The sequence below is a fragment of the Chiloscyllium plagiosum genome, unplaced genomic scaffold (genome assembly GCF_037043375.1).
Source record: "Chiloscyllium plagiosum isolate Xiang-an unplaced genomic scaffold, Cpla_swu_hap1 HiC_scaffold_35, whole genome shotgun sequence".
Classification (NCBI taxonomy): domain Eukaryota; kingdom Metazoa; phylum Chordata; class Chondrichthyes; order Orectolobiformes; family Hemiscylliidae; genus Chiloscyllium; species Chiloscyllium plagiosum.
In genome coordinates this window covers 8928330-8952067 of record NW_028270173.1, presented here as the reverse complement: position 1 = coordinate 8952067, position 23738 = coordinate 8928330, and the positions used below count along the sequence as shown (strand labels likewise).

The window sequence follows — 23738 nt, the reverse complement described above, 5'->3', positions numbered from 1 at the left end:
TGGCCAATTCACCTAACCTGCACATCTTTATGACTCTGGGAGGAAACCGGAGCACCCGGAGGGAACTCATGCAGACACGGAGAGAATGTGCAAACTCCACACAGTCAGTCGCCTGAGGCGGGAATTGAACCCGCGTCTCAGGCGCTGTGAGGCAGCAGTGCTAACCACTGTACCACCGTGCCGCCCACAAATCAGGGCTCAAGATCCTCTGATGATGCAGGCTCTCAGCTCAGTCCCATCCTGGGTGACCCACCTTCTGGATCAGGGAATCACCCTCTGCCAGGCGATTTTCTTTCCCCACTGCACCTTGGCAGCAGCTGCCCTGAGCTGTAGTGTGTCCCTCAGCACGTAGTCCTGGACCTTGGAATGTGCCAGTCTGCAACACTCGGTCAGGGTCAACTCCTTGTTCTGGACCAACAGGTTTCAGGCAGATCAAGGATTGTCTTTCACCGAGCAATATTTTGTCTTTAAATAGAAACCCCATTGGGTCATATTTAACCTCATGGCCCTCACTATGTTCTTCCTTTTCACTTCTGCCTCCCTTTCCAGTCTCTGTGTTTGACTCTGAGACTTTAATGTTGCAGATTGCCTCTCCCTGCTGTTCCCTTATACTGACAGGAGCCAGTTCCAGGCTCTGTTCAGCTGATCAGAGACATTGGAGAAAGTTCTCACCTTTTCCCTGGACGATGCCCAACTCCTTGTATTTGTTTGGGATCTTTCAGCGGGAATGATACCCACCCGATCCCACCGGGAATGACCTCTTCCTGACATTAAAGAGGATCTGGGGCTCAGTTCTTACTATCTGGTATTTTGTTGACGATTTTCCACGTTTTCCAACAGATGTGTAAAGAATAAACATGATCACAGCAACAGCTCGACCCTGGACACTGACTTTTCAGTGAATTTACAAATTGATCGATGATCCTCGGAGCCTTTTCAGACACACGGTACAGGACCGCCCCCGCCTGGCGGGAGACGGTACTGTGGCCCAATATCATTCAGTACCAATTCCATCCAGCAGATGGCGGTGACACACAAACAAATCCTGGGGACGCTGGAAATCAGAAATAAAATCAGAAAATGCTGCAAATCCTCAGCAGGTCAGACAGCATCTGTGCACAGAGAACCAGAGTTAACGGGCAGTTAAACACTGGGGATATTGCATATCCTGACAGAGATTCTGTGTAAATCTCCGCCACAATGATACAAGCAGCTCAGTGGAGGATGCTATGTAAATGCAGTTTTGTTACACCCTCCAGTGTTTGGATTTCTCCCTCAGGATTTCATGTTCCGGGTGCAGAGTGAGAAACACAGAGAAATCCCAGCTCCAGACTGGGAAACATGTGAAGAGATGGGGGATGGGACTGAAGCAGGGAGTAAATGAAGGAAGGAGAGACACAAGATATTTAATTTACTTTTTATTTTCACCATCTGACATTTATATTTGTATCTGATTTATTGACAGTTTGGTTGTGATGTTACAAAGTATAATCTCAGAATTCAATAACACATTCAGTAACATCCTGTTGTCATTGGGAGGTTTCTGACCCCAATCCCTGACCCAGACTCTAAACCCGGGGGTCAATGTGACGTCAGGGAGGCCCCGCCCCTTTAACAGCTGATTCTCAGAAACTGGTTAAAACCCCGGGTCCTGAAGAAAGGATAAAGTTTCCCAGTGAATTTATTCCCAGTGAAGGTGTGGAGATGGGACTTGGTGTCCGCGTTGTAAAATGAAACTGTCCCAGATTCATAACTGAGATAAACTCCCACCTTCCTGGGGATCAGACCGTCAGGGAGAGGGGATTGAGGAGAGGAGTTTATATAAAACTGATCCCAATCCCACCCCATGGTCCAGAATCCATTCTCTGGGATCAGTCTGACCCGTCTCTTCCTCTCCACAGACTCTGAGGCTACTCCCAGATTCCAGTCCCGATTCCCCCCCACCTCCACCTCCCAGTAATGTCTCCCTGATGTGAATCCCTCTGATCCCAGGGCACAGAGACAGTCTGTGAACCTCTTCCCGGTGTCAGGGAGACTCCTCGGGGACACGGTCCATCTCAAACTCTTCAGATCCTCAGAGACCTCGAGCCGGGGACTCACTGTTTCCACATCCAGGGTCACAGAGACTGGGAGAGAAACACAGAGAGTTAGAGACAGTCCCTGGGTCTGGATATGTGGGGTGGGGGAGGTGTGAGTGGGGGAGGAAGGGGGGTGTGGGTGGATGGGAGGGGGATGTGTGTGTGGGGAGGAGGGGCGATGTGTGTGTGGGGGTGGGGAGGGGGATGTGTGGGGGTGGGGGGAGGGGGATGTGTGTGTGGGGGGAGGGGGATGTGTGTGTGGGGGGGGGGGGATGTGTGTGTGGGGGGAGGGGGATGGGTGTGTGTGTGGGTGGGAGGGGGGTGTGTGTGGGGGGGAGGGGGATGGGTGTGTGTGGGGGGGCGGGGGATGGGTGTGTGTGGGGGGAGGGGGATGTGTGTGTGGGGGGGTGGGGGATGGGTGTGTGGGGGGGAGGGGGATGTGTGTGGGGGGAGGGGGATGGGTGTGTGTGTGGGTGGGAGGGGGGTGTGTGTGGGGGGGAGGGGGATGGGTGTGTGTGGGGGGGCGGGGGATGGGTGTGTGTGGGGGGAGGGGGATGTGTGTGTGGGGGGGGAGGGGAGATGTGTGTGGGGGGGAGGGGGATGGGTGTGTGTGGGGGGAGGGGGATGTGTGTGTGTGGGGGGGGGGAGGGGTGTGTGGGGGGAGGGGTGTGTGTGGGGGGGTGGGTGTGTGTGGGGGGGAGGAGGATGTGTGGGGGGGAGGGGGATGTGTGTGTGGGGGAGGGGGATGTGTGGGGGGGAGGGGGGTGTGTGTGGAGGGGAGGGGGATGTGTGGGGGGGAGGGGGATGTGTGTGTGGGGGGTATGTGTGGGGGGAGGGGGATGTGTGTGGGGGGGAGGGGATGTGTGTGGGGGGGAGGGGATGTGTGGGGGAGAGGGGGATGGGTGTGTGTGGGGGGAGGAGGATGGGTGTGTGTGGGGGGGAGGGGGATGTGTGTGTGAGGGGGGAGGGGGATGTGTGTGGGGGGGAGGGGGATGTGTGTGTGGGGGGGAGGGGGGTGGGTGTGTGTGGGGGGAGGGGGATGGGTGTGTGTGTGGGGGAGGGGGATGGGTGTGTGTGGGGGGGAGGGGATGTGTGTGGGGGGGAGGGGGATTGGTTGGGGGTGTGTGTGTTAGATGTGTGGGGGGGAGGGGGATGTGTGTGGGGGGGAGGGGGATGTGTGTGTGGGGGGGAGGGGGATGTGTGTGTGAGGGGGGGAGGGGGATGGGTGTGTGTGGGGGGGAGGGGGATGTGTGTGTGAGGGGGGGAGGGGGATGGGTGTGTGTGGGGGGGAGGGGGATGGGTGTGTGTGGAGGAGGGGGATGGGTGTGTGTGGGGGGGAGGGGGATGTGTGTGTAGGGGGGGAGGGGGATGGGTGTGTGTGGGGGGGATGGGTGTGTGTGGGGGGGAGGGGAAGGGGGATGGGTGTGTGTGGGGGTAGGGGGATGTGTGTGTGTGGGGGGGGGGAGGGGTGTGTGGGGGGTGGAGGTGTGTGTGGGGGGGAGGGGTGTGTGGGGGGTGGAGGGGTGTGTGTGTGGGGGGGGAGGGGTGTGTGTGTGGGGGGGAGGGGTGTGTGTGGGGGGGGAGGGGTGTGTGTGTGGGGGGGGAGGGGATGTGTGTGTGGGGGGGGATGTGTGTGTGGGGGGAGGGGGATGTGTGTGTGGGGGGAGGGGGATGTGTGTGTGGGGGGGAGGGGGATGTGTGTGTGGGGGGGAGGGGTGTGTGTGGGGGGGGAGGGGTGTGTGTGTGGGGGGGAGGGGTGTGTGTGTGGGGGGAGGGGGATGTGTGTGTGAGGGGGGGAGGGGGATGTGTGTGTGGGGGGAGGGGGATATGTGTGTGGGGGGGTGAGGGGGATGGGTGTGTGTGTGGGGGGAGGTGGGTGGGTGTGTGTAGGGGGGAGGGGGATGTGTGTGGGGGGGAGGGGGATGTGTGTGGGGGGGAGGGGGATGGGTGTGTGTGGGGGGGAGGGGATGTGTGTGTGGGGGGGAGGGGGGTGTGTGTGTGGGGGGGACGGGGATGGGTGTGTGTGTGGGGGGGACGGGGATGGGTGTGTGTGGGGGGGGAGGGGAATGGGTGTGTGTGGGGGGGAGGGGGATGTGTGTGTGTGGGGGGGAGGGGGATGGGTGTGTGTGTGGGGGGGATGGGTGTGTGTGGGGGGAGGGGGATGGGTGTGTGTGGGGGGAGGGGGATGGGTGTGTGTGGGGGGGGAGGGGGATGGGTGTGTGTGGGGGGAGGGGGATGTGTGTGTGTGGTGGGGGAGGGGTGTGTATGGGGAGGGAGGGGTGTGTGTGTGGGGGGGAGGGGGATGTGTGTGTGGGGGGAGGGGGATGTGTGTGTGGGGGGGGAGGGGTGTGTGTGTGGGGGGGAGGGGTGTGTGTGTGTGGGGGAGGGGGATGGGTGTGTGTGGGGGGGGGAGGGGATGTGTGTGGGGGGGAGGGGGATTGGTTGGGGGTGTGTGTGTTAGATGTGTGGGGGGGAGGGGGATGTGTGTAGTGGGGAGGGGGATGTGTGTGTGGGGCGGGAGGGGGGTGGGTGTGTGTGGGGGGAGGGGGATGGGTGTGTGTGTGGGGGAGGGGGATGGGTGTGTGTGGGGGGGAGGGGATGTGTGTGGGGGGGAGGGGGATTGGTTGGGGGTGTGTGTGTTAGATGTGTGGGGGGGGGAGGGGGATGTGTGTGGGGGGGGGGAGGGGGATGTGTGTGTGGGGGGGAGGGGGATGTGTGTGTGAGGGGGGGAGGGGGATGGGTGTGTGTGGGGGGGAGGGGGATGTGTGTGTGAGGGGGGGAGAGGGATGGGTGTGTGTGGGGGGGAGGGGGATGGGTGTGTGTGGAGGAGGGGGATGGGTGTGTGTGGGGGGGAGGGGGATGTGTGTGTAGGGGGGGAGGGGGATGGGTGTGTGTGTGGGGGGGATGGGTGTGTGTGGGGGGGAGGGGGAGGGGGATGGGTGTGTGTGGGGGGAGGGGGATGTGTGTGTGTGTGGGGGGGAGGGGTGTGTGGGAGGTGGAGGTGTGTGTGGGGGGGGAGGGGTGTGTGGGGGGTGGAGGGGTGTGTGTGTGGGGGGGGAGGTGTGGGGGGGTGGGGTGTGTGTGTGGGGGGGGGAGGGGATGTGTGTGTGGGGGGGGATGTGTGTGTGGGGGGAGGGGGATGTGTGTGTGGGGGGAGGGGGATGTGTGTGTGGGGGGAGGGGGATGTGTGTGTGGGGGGGAGGGGGATGTGTGTGTGGGGGGGAGGGGTGTGTGTGTGGGGGGGAGGGGTGTGTGTGGGGGGAGGGGGATGTGTGTGTGAGGGGGGGAGGGGGTTGTGTGTGTGGGGGGGATGGTGGATATGTGTGTGTTGGGGGAGGGGGATCTGTGTGTGTGGGGAGTGGCAGATGTGTGTGTATGTGTGGGGAGGGGGATGGGTGTGTGTGGGGGGGGAGCGGGATGGGTGTGTGTGGGGGGAGGGGGATATGTGTGTGGGGGGGTGAGGGGGATCTGTGTGTGGGGAGAGGCAGATGTGTGTGTGGGGGGGGAGGGGGATGGGTATGTGTGGGGGGGAGGTGGGTGGGTGTGTGTAGGGGGGAGGGGGATGTGTGTGGGGGGGAGGGGGATGTGTGTGGGGGGGAGGGGGATGGGTGTGTGTGGGGGGGAGGGGATGTGTGTGTGGGGGGGAGGGGTGTGTGTGTGTGGGGGGGACGGGGATGGGTGTGTGTGGGGGGGGGAGGGGAATGGGTGTGTGTGGGGGGGAGGGGGATGTGTGTGTGTGGGGGGGAGGGGGATGGGTGTGTGTGTGGGGGGGATGGGTGTGTGTGGGGGGAGGGGGATGGGTGTGTGTAGGGGGGGAGGGGGATGGGTGTGTGTGGGGGGAGGGGGATGTGTGTGTGTGGTGGGGGAGGGGTGTGTATGGGGAGGGAGGGGTGTGTGTGTGGGGGGGAGGGGGATGTGTGTGTGGGGGGAGGGGGATGTGTGTGTGGGGGGGAGGGGTGTGTGTGGGGGGGGAGGGGGATATGTGTGTGGGGGGGAGGGGGATGTGTGTGTGGGGGGAGGGGGATATGTGTGTGGGGGGGTGAGGGGGATCTGTGTGTGGGGAGAGGCAGATATGTGTGTGGGGGGGGAAGGGGATGGGTGTGTGTGTGGGGGGTGGTGGGTGGGTGTGTGTACGGGGGAGGGGGATGTGTGTACGGGGGAGGGGGATGTGTGTGGGGGGGAGGGTGATGTGTGTGTGTGGTGGGGGGAAGGGGATGTGTGTTTGGGGGGGAGGGGGTGTGTGTGCGTGTGGGGAGGGGGATGTGTATGTGTGTGTGTGGGGGGATGGTGGATATGTGTGTGTTGGGGGAGGGGGATCTGTGTGTGTGGGGAGTGGCAGATGTGTGTGTATGTGTGGGGAGGGGGATGGGTGTGTGTGGGGGGGGAGCGGGATGGGTGTGTGTGGGGGGAGGGGGATGTGTGTGTATGGGGGGTGGGGGATGTGTGTGTGGGGGGGGAGGGGGAGGTGTGTGTGTGGGGAGGGGTGTGTGTGGGGGAGGGGGATGTGTCTGTGTGGGGGGAGGGAGTTGTGTGTGTGGGGGGAGGGGGTTGTGTGTGTGGGGGGGAGGGGGTTGTGTGTGGGGGGAGAGGGATGTGTGTGGGGGGAGGGGTGTGTGTGTGGGGGAGGGGATGTGTGTGTGGGGGAGGGGATGTGTGTGTGGGGGGAGGGGATGTGTGTGGGGGGAGGGGATGTGTGTGGGGGGAGGGGATGTGTGTGTGGGGAGGGGATGTGTGTGTGGGGGGAGGGGTGTGTGTGTGGGGGGAGGGGTGTGTGTGAGGGGGGAGGGGTGTGTGTGGGGGGGAGGGGTGTGTGTGGGGGGAGGGGGATGTGTGTGTGTGGGGGGGAGGGGGATGTGTGTGGGGGGGGGGAAATGGGATGTGTGTGTGGGGAAGGGGATGTGTGTGTGTGTGTGTGTGGGGGGGGGGTGTGTGGGGGGAGGGGGAGTGTGTGGGGGGAGTGTGTGTGTGGGGGGAGGGGGATGGGTGTGTAGGGGGGAGGGGGATATGGGTGTGGAGGGGAGCGGGAGGTGTGTGTGTGGGGAAGGGGATGTGTGTGTGTGGGGGGGGGCAAGGGGATATGTGTGTGGGGAGAAGGGGGAAGTGTGTGGAGGGTAGGGGGATGTGTGTGGGGGGGGGAGGGGATGTGTGGGGGGAAGGGGATGTGTGTGGTGGGTGAGGGGGATGTGTGTGGGGGGTGGGGCATATGTGTGTGGGGGGAGGGGGGTGTGTATGTGTGGGGAGAGGGGGATGTGTATGTGTGGGGGGAGCGGGATGTGTGTGTTTGGGGGGGTGGGGGAGTGTGTGTGGGGGGTGAGGTGTGTGTTTGGGGCGGTGAGGTGTGTGTGTGGGGGTGTGTGAGGGGTGTGTGTGGGGGGGAAGGGGATGTGTCTGTGTGTGGGGGAGGGGGATGTGTGTGTGTGTTAGCGGGGGAGGGGATATGTGTGTGTGTGGGGGGGAGAGGGATGTGTGTGTGGGGTGGATGTGTGTGGGGAGGGGTGGTTGTGTGTGTTTGGGGGGGAATGTGTGTGTGTGGGGAGGAGGGGGATGTGTGTGGGGGGGGAGGGGGACGTGTGTGTAGGGGGGGAGGGGGATGTGTGTGGGGGTGTGTGTGGGAGGGAGGGGTGTGTGTAGGTGGAGGGGGTGAGGGGGATTTGTGTGTGTGGGGGGATGTGCATGTGTGGGGCGAAGGGGAGTGTGTGTGGGAGGGGAGTGTGTGTGGGGTGGGGGGGAGTGTGTGGGGGGGAGGGGGTGTGTGTGTGGGGGGAGGGGGATGGGTGTGTGGAGGTGGAGAGGGATTTGTGTGTGGGGGGAGGGGTGAGTGTGGGGGAGGGGGAGTGATGTGTGCGTGTGGGGAGAGGGATGTGTGTGGGGGGGAGGGGGAGGGATGTGTGTGTAGGGGGGGAGTGGGGTGTGTGTGTGGGGGGGTGAGGGATGTGTGTGTGGGGGGAGGGGTGTGTGTGAGGGGAGGGGTGTGTGTGGGGGGAGAGGGGTGTGTGAGGGGGGAGGGGTGTCTGTTGCGGGGGGGTGTGCGGGGAGGGAGAGGGATGTGTGTGTGGGGGAGGGGGAGGGGTATGTGTGGGGGGGAGAGGGGTGTGTGAGGGGGAGGGGTTTCTGTGTGGGGGTGGTCTGGGGGGGAGGGAGAGGGATGTTTGTGGGGGGAGGGAGCGGGATATGTGTGGGGGGAGAGGGATGTTTGTGGGGGGGATTGAGAGGGGTGTGTGTGTGGGGGGGAGGGGATGTATGTGTGGGGGAGGGGGTGTGTGTGTGGGGGGAAAGGGGTGTGTGTGTGGGGTGGTAGGGTTGTGTGTGGGGGGGGAAGGGGATGTGTGTGTGGGGAAGGGGATGTGTGTGTGTGGGGAAGGGGATGTGTGCGTGTGGGGGGGGAGGGGTGTGTGTGTGGGGAAGGGGATGTGTGCGTGTAGGGGGGGTGTGTGTGGGGAAGGGGATGTGTGTGTGGGGGAGAGGGATGTGTGTGTGGGGGAGGGGTGTGTATGGGGGAGGGGGAGTGATGTGTGCGTGTGGGGAGAGGGATGTGTGTGTGGGGAAGTGGGATGTGTGTGTGGGGGGGTGAGGGATGTGTGTGTGGGGGGAAGGGTGTGTGTGAGGGGAGGGGTGTGTGTGTGGGGAGGGGTGTGTGTGGGGGAGGGGGAGTGATGTGTGCGTGTGGGGAGAGGGATGTGTGTGTGGGGAAGTGGGATGTGTGTGTGGGGGAGGGGGAGTGATGTGTGTGTGTGGGAGGGAGAGGGATGTGTGTGTGGGGGAGGGGGAAGGATGTGTGTGTGGGGAAGTGGGATGTGTGTGGGGGGGGGTGAGGGATGTGTGTGTGGGGGGAAGGGTGTGTGTGAGGGGAGGGGTGTGTGTGTGGGGAGGGGTGTGTGTGGGGGAGGGGGAGTGATGTGTGCGTGTGGGGAGAGGGATGTGTGTGTGGGGGAGGGGGAAGGATGTGTGTGTGGGGAAGTGGGATGTGTGTGTGGGGGGGTGAGGGATGTGTGTGTGGGGGGAAGGGTGTGTGTGAGGGGAGGGGTGTGTGTGGGGGAGGGGGAGGGATGTGTGTGGGGGAGGGGAGTGATGTGTGTGTGGGGGGGAGAGGGATTTGTGTGTGGGGGATGGGGAGGGATGTGTGTGCAGGGGGGAGTGGGATGTGAGTGTGGGGGGGAGAGGGGTGTGTGAGGGGGAGGGATGTCTGTGTGTGTGTGTGTGTGGGGGGGAGAGCGATGTGTGGGATGAGAGAGGGATGTGTGTGTGGGGAGGAGGGGGAGGGATGTGTGTGTTGGGCGGTAGAGGGATGTGTGTGTGGGGGGGAGAGGGGTGTGTGAGGGGGAGGGAGAGGGATGTTTGTGGGGGGAGGGAGCGGGATGTGTGTGGGGGGAGAGGGATGTTTGTGGGGTGGGTTGAGAGGGGTGTGTGTGTGGGGGGGATAGGGTTGTGTGTGTGGGGGGGAAGGGGATGTGTGTGTGGGGAAGGGGATATGTGTGTGTGGGGAAGGGGATGTGTGCGTGTAGTGGGGGGGAGGGGAGTGTGTGTGGGGAAGGGGATGTGTGCGTGTAGGGGTGTGTGTGTGGGGGGGGGATGTGTGGTGGGGGGAGGTGGATGTGTGTGGGAGGGAGGGAGATGTGTGTGGGGGGGAGGGGGTGTGTGTGTGGGGGGGTGGGGGTGTGTGTGTGGGGGGAGAGGGGTGTGTGTGTGGGGGGGTAGGGTTGTGTGTGTGGGGGAGGGGGGTGTGTGTGTGGGGAAGGGGATGTGTGCGTGGGGGGGGTTGTGGGGAAGGGGATGTGTGTGTCAGGGGGAGGGGTGTGTGTGTGGGGGGGGGGAGAGGGTGTTTGTGTGGGGGGGAGGGGTGTGTGTGTGTGTGTAGAGGGGAGGGGTTTGTGTGTGTGTGTGTGTGTGAAGAGGCCTGTGACCAGTGGAGTGCCACAAGGATCAGTGCTGGGCCCTCGACTTTTTGTCATTTACATAAATGTTTTGGATGCGAGCATAAGGGGTACAGTTTGCAGATGACACCAAAATTGGAGGTGTAGTGGACAGGGTTACCTCAGATTACAAGAAGATCTGGACCAGATGGGCCAATGGGCTGAGAAGTGGCAGATGGAGTTTAATTCAGATAAATGTGAGGCGCTGCATTTTGCGAAAGAAAATCTTAGCAGGACTTATACACTTAATGGTAAGGTCCAAGGGAATGTTGCTGAACAAAGAGACCTTGGAGTGCACACCTGCCTGATCAGCCTGGACCAGGAGAAAGCCTTTGACAGGATATCACACACGTATATGAGAGATGTTCTCTCCAAAATGGGCTTTGGGGAGGGAATCTGCAATTGGATCAGACTGCTCTACAACAACATTGTCAGTGCAGTCTCAATCAACGGGTGGGAATCAGATAGCTTCCCAGTCAGATCTGGAGTCAGGCAGGGCTGCCCCCTCTCTCCTGCCTTGTTTGTGTGCTGCATAGAGCCATTTGCCGAGTCCATCAGGAAGGATGCGAGCCTGAGAGGGGTGACTATTCCTGGCAGCGGGGGCCTGCAGGTTAAGGCCTCCCTGTACATGGATGACGTCGCCGTTTTCTGCTCGGATCCGCTGTCTGTGCGCAGACTCATGTGCATTTGTGACCAGTTCGAATGGGCCTCAGGGGCCAAGGTAAACCGAGGCAAGAGCGAGGCCATGCTCTTCGGGAACTGGGCCGACCAATCCTCGATCCCCTTCATCATCAGGGCCGACCGCCTGAAGGTGCTGGGTATTTGGTTCGGAGGGGCTGGGGCATGCACCAAGTCTTGGGAGGAGCATATCAGCAAAGTGAGGCAGAAACTGGGCAGATGGAAGCTACGGTCGCTCTCCATCGCGGGAAAAAACCTGGTCATCAGGTGTGAGGCACTGTCATTGCTGTTATACGTGGCACAGGTCTAGCCTATTCCCAGAACCTGTGCCGCTGCAGTCACCCGGGCCATCTTCCAGTTTATATGGAGGTCAAAGATGGACCGGGTCCGAAGGGACTCACTGTATAAAGATCTGGGCAACGGGGGAAAAAATACACCCAATGCCACCCTCACCCTGATGGCCACCTTTGTGTGTGGCTGCATCAAGCTGTGCGTGGATCCCCGGTATGCAAACACCAAGTGTCACTACGTACTGAGGTTCTACCTGTCCCCGGTGTTGCGAAGGATGGGCCTGGCCTCGCTGCCGTGTAACGCTCCGAGTAGTTGGACCGTTCCGAATCACCTGTCCTTTGTGGAGAAATTTATGAAGAAAAACACCTCTGACCACAAGTCCATCAGGAAGTGGTCAGCACGTAGTGTCCTTGAGATCCTTCGGGAAAAGGAGAGGGCGGATCCTATCAAGCGGTTCCCTGAGCAGACTGTCAAAGCCATTTGGCAGAATGACTCATTGCCAGAACTTTCCAACAAGCACCAAGACATGGCTTGGCTGGTGGTGAGAAGGGCTCTGCCTGTGAGATCCTTTATGCACGCCCGGACTCTCAGCCGCACCGCACGCTGCCCTCGAAGCGGCTGCGGGGGGGACGAGACTGTCACACACCTCCTTCTGGAATGTGCCTACGCAGAGGAAGTCTGGAGAGGAATGCAGTGGTGTTTGTCGAGGTTCGTCCCAAGCAGCGCCGTGACGCGGGACTCCGTGCTCTACGGTCTGTTCCCCAGGACGAAAACCGAGACGAACATCAACTGTGCCTGGAGGATCATCAACTCGGTGAAGGACGCTCTCTGGGTGGTCCGAAACCTGCTGATCTTCCAGCTGAAGGAGTTGACCCCGACTGAGTGTTGCAGACTGGCACATTCCATGGTCCAGGACTACGTGTTGAGGGACGTGCTGAAGCTTGGGGCAGCTGCCGCCAAGGCGCGGTGGGGAAAGACCACTGTGTAACATCTGCCTGCCTAACGAAGAACAGGGGGCCCATGCAGTCATTTGGGCTCTGCTGGCACCTCAGCTAATCATATGGGCATATGATCAAAAATGTACAGACCTGTATAAAAATGATAAATTCTGATCTCTGTATGTACTTGTTTACATATGTATGGCATGACCAACTGTACAGACAATCAAATTATTTATGAATAAAGTATATTTTTGAAATAAAAAAAAGAGACCTTGGAGTGTAGGTTCATAGCTCATTGAAAGTGGAATTACAGGTAGATAGGATAGTGAAGAAGGCGTTTGGTATGCTTTCCTTTATTGGTCAGAGTATTGAGTACAGGGGTTGGGAGGTCATGTTGTGGCTCTACAGGACATTGGTTAGGCCACTGTTGGAATATTGCGTGCAATTCTGGTCTCCTTCCTATCGGAAAGGTGTTGTGAAACTTGAAAGGGTTCAGAAAAGATTTCCAAGGATGTTGCCAGGGTTGGAGGATTTGAGCCACAGGTTGAACAGGCTGGGGCTGCTTTCCCTGGAGCGTCAGATGCTGAGGGGTGACCTTATAGAGGTTTACAAAATTATGACGGGCATGGATAGGGTAAATGGGCAAAGTCTTTTCCCTGAGGTGGGGGTGTCCAGAACTAGAGGACATAGGTTTAGGTTGAGAGGGGAAAAATATGAAAGAAACCTAAGGGGCAATTTTTTCACACAGAAGGTAGTACGTGTATGGAATGAGCTGCCAGAGGAAGTGGTGGAGGCTGGTACAATTACAACATTTAAAAGGCATTTGGATGGGTATATGACTAGGAGGGATACAGGTGGGGTGCTGACAGGTGGGACTAGATTGGGTTGGAATATCTGGTCGGCATGGACGTGTTGGACCGAAGGGTCTGTTTCCATGCTGTACATCTCTATGACTCTCTGACTCTAAATTCTAACTTACATCGTCCTTCTCCCAAGTGAAGACAGAAGCAAGATAGTAAATTAACACCCTGTGTCTCTCCTCCAGCTCCATACCTGGATTGCTCCTTGATCCCTACATTTTCCTGGTTATTCTCTTCCCCTTAATATACTGATGAAATATCTTGGAATTCTCCCTCATTTTAGCCACTAGTGTTTTCTCATGCACCTACTTTGCTCTCTCAATTACTTTCTTAAATTCCCAGCTGCTCTTTCAGTACTCCATGAGGGCCTTGTAATTCCCAGCTCTTACACTCCAACCACATTGAAAGGGCCACCTTTCCAATAGCTCTACCTGATTACATGCTGCCCCTGAGTGCTAGTTTTCTGCATTTCATGCGCAAATACTCTCAAGTGCCATTGTGGTGCACCTTTCTGCAGTTTTTCTCCATTTAAATAATTCTTTGTTCTTTTGTTTTCTCTTCAAAATAAAGAACTTTCCCAAATTAATCCTCCATTTGCCAACTTTATACCAGTTACTTGAACCATCAATGTCTCTGTGAATTGTTTGTATCCACCTGTTTTACAATTGTCTGCAAATTTGGTGACAGTGCATTAACTTCTTTCCTCCAAATCATTAATATTTATTGTAAACATTTGCAGTCACAGCACTGATCCCTGTGGAACCCCACTGGTCACAGGTCACCAACCTGTAAAAGCACTCCTTATCCCCACCTGCTGTTTCCTGCCCATAAGCCAATTCTTTCTACATCCCATAATCCTGCCAACAGTACCATGGCCTCTTAATCTTTCTTGAAGTATCTTGTTGAATGCTTCTAGAAGTCCAAATAAAACTCTACTGGCTCCCTTCCATTCCATTCCCTCTAGTTGAGATCTCCTCAAAAGCTTTCATAACTGAGACAGATATTAATTTCCTTTCATAAAACCACGCTGACTCTGCTTGATGAGGTTATGATTTTCTGAATATTCTACTGTTACTTCCACAGTAACCAACTGCAATACTTTTCCAATAATAGATCATGGGATAATCTACCTATAGTTACCTGCTTTTTGCCTCCTTCCCTTATTAAACAGATGTGTCATATCAGCAGTTTTCCAATCCTCTGGTACTTTTCCAGAATTGAGCAATTTAAGGAGAATTACAACAAATGCCTTCACTATCTCTGTAGTGACCTGTTTTAGAATCCTCAGATGTAAGCCATCAGGGCCAAGCAACCTCTCTGTCTTTCGCCCCATTAGTTTGTCTCACACTATTTCAACATTATACTCTGGGGAGAAAGTGAGGTCTGCAGATGCTGGAGATCAGAGCTGAAAATGTGTTGCTGGAACAGCGCAGCAGGTCAGGCAGCATCCAGGGAACAGGAGAATCGACGTTTCGGGCATAAGCCCTTCTTCAGGAATTTTCCTGAACAAGGGCTTATGCCCGAAACGTCGATTCTCCTGTTCCCTGGATGCTGCCTGACCTGCTGCGCTGTTTCAGCAACACATTTTCAACATTATACTCTGCCCAACTTCCTTAAATTTATCTTGCTCTTAGATCCTTTCCTCTTACTCAAGATATATAATAATGCTGAGAGCTGAGGTGAACCTCCTTAAATGTCTACCCCTGCTTGTTTACTGTCATTCCTCCTCATCTATTCACCCAGTTCACTTCAGATAACTCTACCCTCGTTTCATTGTAATTGTTGTGTTCTGACCAGTCCCTTGTAAAGTTTTAGCAAAAGCTTCCTACTTCTACATTGCATTCCCTTTGAAATAAAGGCCAACATACCCACTGAACTTAGATGCTGGTTCTTTGTGATTCATGGATAAGGATTCCCAGATCCCTCAGTTCCATAGCTCCCTGCAGCCTTTGTACATTTAAATAATATCCAGCTCCTCTATTCTTCCTGCCAATGTCCTTAACCTAAAGTTCCTTTACATTATATGTCATCTGGCAAAAGTATTGTCCACTAACTCAACCTGACCATAATCCTCTGCAGACTCCTTATGTCATCCACACCACTTGCTTTCCCAACTTTTTTTGTTTCACCTATAAACTTGGCATTCACCTTCCACAACCAAGCCATTTATGTATTTCAAAAATAATTGTGGACCCAGCACTGAACCGTGTGGCTCACCACTAGCTACGAGCTATCCCAATTCTCAGTCTTTTATTAGTTAGACAATCATCTCTCCAGTTGAATGTGTGATGTCTTATCAAATGTCTCCTGAAAATCCAAATATATTACATCCCTATATTTTCTCCCATCTATCCTGCTTAATACCTTCTCAGAGATTTTGAGTGAAGTTGTCAGACATGATTCCACCTTCACAAAAGGGTTGGTTTTGCTGGGAACAACCAACACAGAACAGGACCTGGGGTTGTGGGGCTGGGTAATGGACCATGCGAAATTGTTCAACTCAGTGTAACTGCAAGGTACCAAGGCAGAAGACGAGCTTGTGATGAGCTTCATTGGAGCACTGCAGCAGGCCTGAGATGGAAATTTCAGCATGGAAACATGGAGGGGGGGGGGGGGGGGGGCTGTGTTGAATTGGCAGGCACCTGGAAGTTCAAGGTCATCTTTATGGTCAGAGAGTAGGTGTTCAGCAATGTGGGCTCTGCTCTGGGTATACTGTGAATAGTTCTGTTTTATCAGGAGAAATATACGCTGGTGTTGGAGGCAGTCCAAAGAAGGTTCACTAGGGCTATTCCAGGGATTGACAGACTATATCGTGAGGAGTGGTTGAGGAGAGTGGGACGATACTGGAAATTATAAATGAAAACAGAAGTTGCTGGAAATGCTCTGCTGGTCTGGCAGCATCCGTGGAGAGAAATCTGAGTGAACATTTTGGGTCGAGTGACCCTTCCTCAGAACAATTCAACTGGGAAAAATAAGGTTTCCACTTGGTGAAGTTTGTAAAGTATGGATGGGTTTGACAGGGAGCCAGGTTTATCTGGGATAATGGGGCAGTGTCAGCTGACCCGTAGGAGATGTTACATCACAAGACTGTTCAACCTGATGATGTCAGTAAATCCCTGAGGTGTACAGGGCACTGCTACAACTGGTCATTGTGATGTCATCACCATGAACATCGAGGAGATTGGCCTGTGATCATGTGATTACCACATCAAATGTGTGTGCAGTATCTTGGTCGGACAACTTCCCAAAGCTAATGTAATCAATGTTATCGATTATGAAATGAACAAAGTATCAACTCTTTGTTTGTAATTAAATCAGAGTTTGTGCATCAGCCTGACCAATGGACCTGTCCCCTGTATTTGCTTGAATAGAACCATTGAAACTAAGAACGGAGCCTCAAGTGGTCTGTGAGAAAATCAAAGAGTGATCAACCTCTGATCAACCTCCCCCTTCTTCAGCCACTGGAGACAGAGAGGCTGAGCTGGCAGCTTCATTTCCAGACGTTTTGTCACCCTACTAGGTAACATCTTCAGTGGGCCTCAGGCAAAGGCAGTGTACATGATTCCTGCTTTCTATTTATATGTTTGGGTTAGTTTGGGTTGGTGATGTCATTTCTCATGGTGAAGTAATTTCCTGTTCTTTTTCTCAGGGGTGGGAGATGGGGTCTAACTCGATGTCTTTGTTGATGGAGTTCCGGTTGGAATGCCAAGCTTCTAGGAGTTCTCGTGCATTTCTCTGTTTGGCTTGTCCTAAGATGGATGTATTGTCCCAGTCGAAGTGGTGTCCTTCCTTATCTGTATGTAAGGATACTAGTGACAGAGGATCATGTCGTTTTGTGGCTAGTTGGTGTTCATGTATCCTGGTGGCGAGTTTTCTGCCTGTTTGTCCAATGTAGTGTTTGTTACAATCCTTGCATGGTATTTTGTAAATGACATTAGTTTTGCTTGTTGTCTATATAGGGTCTTTCAAGTTCATGAGCTGCTAGTTTAGTGTGTTGGTGGGTTTGTGGGCTACCATGTTGTCGAGGGGTCTGAGTAGTCTGGCAGTTGTTTCCGAGATGTCTTTGATGTAGGGGTAAGTGGCTAGGGTTTCTGGATGTGTTTTGTCTGCTTGGGTTTGTTGCTGAGAAATTGGCGGACTGTGTTCATTGGCTATCCATTCTTTTTGAATACACAATATAGGTGATTTTCCTCTGCTCTGCCGTAGTTCCTCTGTGCTGCAGTGTGTGTTGGCTCATTGAAGTGACATTCTGATGTAGATAAGATAGGACATCACTTTGACTGGAACAACACATTGAGTTAGACCCCATCTACTACTCCCTGAGAAAAAGAACAGGAAATGACATCACCACAGGAAATGACATCACCAACCCAAAGACACCCAAACATATAAATCGAAAGAAGGAATTGCCTGAGGCCCACAACCTACATGTTACCTGGTAGGTTGATGAAACGTCTGGAAATTAATCTCCCAGCTCAGCGTGCAAACCTACATCCAGAATCTCAACCTGAGCTACAAATCTTCTCAAAACTCGTACAGAGCAGTGTCTGAGAGTTCCTGTCTTGGTGAAGGTTTGGGATTGAACAGTCACAGCTGACCAGCTGAAGATGATATTTCACATTCGGGAGACTTCTGCATCACTGTCTAGGCAAGCATTTATTGTCCAACCCTAATTATCCTGGAGGCTGCTCATTAACCCATTGTCATCCATGAAGGGGAGGGACACCCACTGGGCAGTTAGGAGAGGATTTCCAGCATTTTGGCCCAATTCAGCATGGTGTATGGCATACAGGACAATTTGCAAGTGATGGTGTTCCTGTCTATCTGCTATCCTTACCCTTCCAGTCAGTTCAGGTTGCATAATTGGAAGTTGCTCTCTGAGGAGGCTTGGTGAGTTTTCTCACACTTTTTTTTAAGTGTACACATTTCTGCAACTGTGTGTCAGTGGTGCAGGGAGTGAATGTTAGAGGTATTAGACGGAGTGCCATTCAAGCAGCATGTTTTGTCCTGGATTGTGTTGAGCTTCTTCAGTACAATTGGGGCTGCAGTCATCCAGGCAAGTGGAGAACCTCTATTATATGCCAAATCTCTGCCTTATAGATGGAGGACTAGTAACTGAGGAGTCAGTAGGTGAGTTGCTGGCTGCAGACTTTTCACTCTCTGACCTGCTCTTGTAGCTATAGTGTGTGTTTGGCAGGTGAGTTCAGTTTCCGGTCAATGGTAACCTCCAGGATGTTGCAAGTGGAGGATGCAGTGATGAATGGAATTGTTACTGAACATCAAGTGTTGATGGTTACATTCTCTCTTGTTGGAAACGGTCATTGCCTGGCACTCGTGTGGCACAAATGTTACTTGTCACTTGTCAGCTCAAAGCTGAACAGCTGGACAGAGTCATGGCTGCGTTGTATTTGGACATGGATTGTTTCAGGATCTGAGAGGTTGGAAACGGTGCTGTTATTGTGCAATCATTAGTGAATATCTCATCACCTCCACCGTGACCTTATGACGGAGGGAAGTCCATTCATGAAGCAGCTGAAGATGCTTAGGCTGAGCCATTACTCTGACAAACACCTCCAGAAATGTCCGGGAGCTGAGATGGTTGATCTTGAACAATCACAACCATCTTCGCTTGTGTTCAGTATGACTCAAAAGTAGAGAGATTTCCACTGATTCCTATTAACTACAGTTTTGCTCATTACAGACTTTGATATTTGCATGAACAAAAATACAAGTTATACAATATATATCAGGCCAAAAGAGGAACTTATCTGAGCTTTACCAGGGTGAGTGGCTTCCTGCATTTCTTTCCATACAAGAAAAGGGAAGAGGCTGCAGAATGTTTCAGTGGAGATGGTACCATCTGTTAGTGAGAGTACACAACTGTCGTCACTGATCCTGTAAATATTAAACATTAATTGATTAGAAATTTAGCAGAAACACTTTCCTGAGTAATTTCACCAACTTGCACTGAGTTTCAGTAAAGTGCATGTCCTACCTTCTCTTCCGAGATGCTTCCTCCTGAAATAAACAAAACACAATCTGAGTTGACAGAGACTGACTGTCTACATCCAGAAAGCAGCAATAACACTCACATTGTTACAAGCTGCTGAGAATTGCCAATTCTGATTGTTGCAGGCATCGAATAGAAAGAGGATGTGACACTAAGGATATTGAAGACCAGAAGAATAAATACAAAATTTGAACAATTACAAAGGATTGAAAGAAACATTAATATATTTTAATGGATAAAAATCTGACTTTGATATTTAAAATTACAATAAAGAAAGGGATTGATTCCATAGATTCAGTAAAGATATTTTCACTTCTAAAGAATCTAAACATGTGAGTCTGTGAACATCATCCTGTTATAAAATAAATCCAATAAGTAAATACAGAACCTGTCAAAAACCAGGCGTGAGGCCTTCGGATCAGGAGACCTACTCAAATGACCTTCGCAGAGCCATTAAGCCAGCCAAGGACCAACACCGATCTAAACCAGAGACCCAGACAGACACCCGGCGACTGTGGCAAGGACTGATTGACATCACAGGTTCTAAAAAGAGACAGTGCAAGATAGCACACAGTGACATATCCCTCCCAGATCATCTCAACGTCTTCCATGCTCGCTTTGAGCAAACTTTCGGTGGAGAGGTAGCACCTATTGAGACAAGTCCGGATGAACCTATCCCAACAGCCACTGCATCAGAGCTCAGATCAGTTTTCCTTCCTGTGAATCCAATGAAAGCAATAGGACCAGACGGAGTACCAGGCCGTGCAGTCAGAGCATGCACAGATCAACTGGCAGAAGTCTTCTTGGACATCTTCAACCTCTCCCTGCAGCAGGCCACTGTCCCTGCCTGTTTCAAGAGGGCCAATATCATCCCTGTATCTAAGAAGGCTCATACAGCATGTCTCAATGACTACCACCCAGTGGCCCTAACTTTGGTGGTCATGTCATTAATCAACTCCACCCTCCCCATTACTCTTGACCCACTCCAATTTGCCTATCGGACCAATAGATCCATGTCAGATGCCATATCAGTGTTCTTCATTCCTCCCTATAACACCTTGACACCAAGAACAGCTACATAAGAATCCTACTCATTGACTACAGTTCAGCCTTCAACACTATTATCCCCTCGAGACTGATTTACTAAACTTAGTGATCTCGGCCTAAGCCCCACTCTCTGCAAGTGTATCCTCAGTTTCCTGACCCACAGGTCATAATCAGTGAAGATTGGGGACAATAGTTCATCCTCACTAACACTCAACACTGGAGTCCCCCCAGTGGTGGGTACTCAGCCCCCTACTGTACTCACTGTATATCCATGACTGTGTCACCAAATACCAGACTAATGCCATTTACAAGTTCGATGATGATACCATTACAGTCAGTTGACTCTCAGATGGCGACGAAACAGACGACAGATGGGAGGTGGAAGACTTAGAAAAATGATGCACTGAGAACAACCTAGCTCTCAATGCCGGAAAACCAAAGAACTTATTATTGACTTTCGGTGGGATGTTATTCATGCCTCCCCTGCACATTAACAGCACAGAGGTGGAACGAGTGGAGAGTGTCAAGCTCCTGGGAGTGGTCATCCACAACAAACTTTCTTGGACTCTTCAAGTGGACGCACTGGTTACAAAGGCCCAACAACATCTCTTCTTCCTCAGGCAGCTGAGGAAATTTGGCATGACAGCGAATACCCATGCCAATTTTTGTAGGTGTGCCATGGAGAGCATTCTGTCTGGATGTATCACTACCTGGTACGGCAACTGTACCATTCAAGATTGGAGACAGTTACAGAGAGTGGTGAACTTGGCCCGGACAATCACAAAGGCCAACCTCCCATCTATAGAATCCATCTACCAGGCCCGCTGTCAAGGAAAGGCCGCCAGCATTCTCAAAGATCCATCCCACCCTGACAATGTTTTCCTACAACCTCTACCATTGGGGAGAAGGTACAGAAGTCTGAACACACGCACCAGCCGGTTTTGCAACAGTTTCTACCTTTCTGTTGTTAGAATACTGAATGGGTTCACAAACTCTTAACATTCCCCTGCACCTGTATTTTTGTTTTTGCTGCTGTTTGCCTATTATTTACTGTCTATGTGACTTAACTCTGTGATCTGCCTGTATTGCTCGCAACACAAAGCTTTTCACTGTGCCTTGGTGCACGTGACAATAAATTCATTTCAATTCAATTCCATGGGGAATTCAGGAGAAATGTCTTGATCAAGAAAGTGATGAGAATGTGGAACCCACAGTCACACAGTGTGATTGAGACAAATATATTGACTAGGAAAGTGGAGAACCTAATGTTGCAGAAAGCAGCAGAGGGAGATAGTGACGGAGGATGGGTGTCTCTTTCACTGAACTAAACTGAAACATAATCCCTCACCTTTAGAAATATCACTCCGTCTGTTTGTTCCAATTGTTTTTCCAAGTTTGAGAGTTTCTGCTGAAGAGAATTTAAATTCTTTTGAATTTCACAAAGATTTTGCTCCATTGCTTTGAGAATGTTTTCCTCTTGTTCCCTGAGATCTCGGAGTAAACTCTGCTCTTTCTCAGTCAGCATCTGGTGCATTTTAGTGAACTCAGATTTGATGTGAGTCTGCAGGCTGCTGGATTCCTCCTGTCAGGGGAAATATAAAAACAATATGTTTCTGCAAAAAAAAACAAATGAACAAATCAAATGTTGAAGCCGAACCCGGGGAGATTTTACCTGAATTTGGGAAATCTTCTGTTTCTGCTCCCGCTCCATTTCTAGAGCTGCTGATTTTTTCTCTGTGAGAGAATCCAAGGAAGATTTCACCCGATCCTGGGAGTGGGAGAGAAAATCAGAAAATAAAAGTGTTAGACCATGAAAATGTGATGAAATAATCAGGGGATGGAATCTGTTTCCTTTTACCTTGTAGATTCCAACAGCTTCTTTAACCGGGATGAAGTTGTGAGATTTGTGTTCCCGGGAATCTCTACAAATCACACAGACCAACTTCTTGTCAGTTTCACAAAACAGCTTCAGTTCTTCCTGATGTTCCTCACAGTGATGTTTACTTTCCTTCTCTTGCAGATTCAGATTTAATGTTCGAGCTTTCTCGGCCAGATTCGCTAAGGCCCGGTTTCCTCTGAGGGATCTGTCCGGAAACTCCTGTCTACATTCCGGGCAGGAGTTTATCTCCTGCTTTTCCCAGCTCTGGTTGATACAGGAGCGGCAGAAGTTGTGTTCACACTCCAGTGAAACCGGATCGGTGAAGAAATCCAGACAAATGGGACAGATTACCTCCTCAGTCAAACTCAGGACCTGCTGTCTGAAAGCCATGTTCACCCTCAGCACTTCCTGATGCAAACCCCTTTCAGTTTCGCTGTCCCTGAGCTGCTGAACACATTCAGCTCAGGCAGCACCGAGATGGTGATAGTTCACACAGGGCTTCCTTTCTGTATCCACCGGCACCGTCCATCATTCGCCGTCGGCTGGATGAGACTGGAGCATTCCGTTTTCAGGAAATGAGTAACAGACCCCAACCCCCCAACACTGAGCGGAAAATATTCTCCCTACATTCTCTCCCACTGATCTCTGTTGGTACATAACTCACTGAAACAAAATTATGTTGTATTTTTGGTGGTGGTTTCTCAGCCTTTAAATATAAATTGTGTATTGTTCAGCTCCTGGCCCTCCCATCAAGTGCGAGGTCCAGGCAAAACCATGGGAATCCCTGAAGCCGGGAGGTGAGAGGGAAAAAAGGGCTGATTCCTGAAGAAGGGCTTATGCCCGAAACGTCGATTCTCCTGTTCCCTGGATGCTGCCTGACCTGCTGCGCTTTTCCAGCAACACATTTCCAGCAGGTGAGAGGGTAGGCCGGTTGGGAGTGGTGTGGGTGGGTGGAGAGAGGATGGTAGGGGGTGGGGATGTTGTCCTGGGAGTGACTGGCAGCCTGCTGCTCTCCTTCATATCCTTCAGTCCCAAAACAGCCCCAGATACGGATGGCCAAGTTGTGTTGGTCTTTGTGGGAAACACAAGCTGAAACATATTGTCCAGCGCCTCCTCACCTCTCCCTTACAATCCACCAGGATTCTCTCAATCCTCACTTTGGGAGTCATTGCACAGAACTGAAGGGCCTCATCCCTGGTCCCATTCTGGGAAATCTCCCCTTGCACCATCCCTTCGGCCTTGACATCCTTCCGAAAGGCCAGGCCCAGAATTGGCTGCAGCCTGGGCGGGAGACCAGTGGGAATCTTGTTGATGCTGTTTCCACTATTTCTCTGGGCTCACTGCTGGATCCCACTAAATACCGCAGACAGTCCAGGGAATCCGCACCAGGGATATTCAACCCCAAGGGTTTCCATCAAACTGGACACACGGCAGCAATTCTCCCTCAGATTGTATCTCCCTCTCCCAGAGACGGGGCAGGGGGAGGGCCTGACAGGACATGAGTCTCCATGAGAGTGTCCTTCTCTTCAATCGGCTGGTGGGATGTGGGACTCACTGCCACATGGAGTCATTGGGGGGATTGTCTAGGCTGCCCAGACCCAAGTGAGAGGTGTTTTCCCAATAGGGGCACCCATAGGCGGTGGAGTCAGATCAGGCCCTTCACAGGACGGGGAATGCAGGCGGGTTTGAAACAGTAAGGGATTTAGGGGAAATTGTATCCCTGGCTCCCAAATTGATCCGAATATAGAAGGATGTATCTCCTTCCATGATGCGGTGGATATTGTCTGGGCTATTGATTGTGACAATGACTTCTTCCATTTCTGAAAGGAATGACCTGATGATGCTGATCCTGTCTCATTGTTGTCATGTCCTCAAGTATCCTTTGTTCATGATCTCAGTCTCTGTTGGAGGCTCTGGTGTTGGGAAGGATTTTGGGAAGCTTGGAAAAGTTCAGAAAAGATTTGGAGGCCAGTGGTCCATCTGATTTAATTCTTTGTTGGTGTTTTCTGCAGTGGGAGGGTTGAGGGATGTCTGACACATTAGC

General features: G+C 53.2%; 1 protein-coding gene across 1 annotated transcript; it reads right to left on the bottom strand.

The window, feature by feature from the left end:
- Positions 1-1410: 1410 nt before the first annotated feature.
- Positions 1411-22127, bottom strand: LOC148140032 (nuclear factor 7, brain-like). Its single transcript, XM_087979211.1, has 6 exons — positions 21674-22127; positions 21488-21583; positions 21164-21397; positions 18754-18776; positions 18538-18653; positions 1411-2126 (listed from the first exon to the last, which is right to left on the bottom strand). The coding sequence occupies exons 1-6, from the start codon at positions 22082-22084 to the stop codon at positions 1612-1614; spliced, it is 1395 nt and encodes a 464-aa protein (XP_087835337.1). The 5' UTR covers positions 22085-22127; the 3' UTR covers positions 1411-1611.
- Between the last annotated feature and the right edge of the window lie 1611 nt (positions 22128-23738).

What these genes read in the sequence shown, in the direction of transcription:
- LOC148140032 (XM_087979211.1), bottom strand. Translation starts at nt 22,084, where the DNA reads ATGGCTTTCAGACAGCAGGTCCTGAGTTTGACTGAGGAGGTAATCTGT. An exon ending in ACGGAGTGATATTTCTAAAG is followed by an intron (nt 18,777 to 21,163) that starts GTGAGGGATTAT and finishes TGTTTATTTCAG; the next exon opens with GAGGAAGCATCTCGGAAGAG. An exon ending in GCAGGAAGCCACTCACCCTG is followed by an intron (nt 2,127 to 18,537) that starts GTAAAGCTCAGA and finishes TTTCTCTCCCAG; the next exon opens with TCTCTGTGACCCTGGATGTG.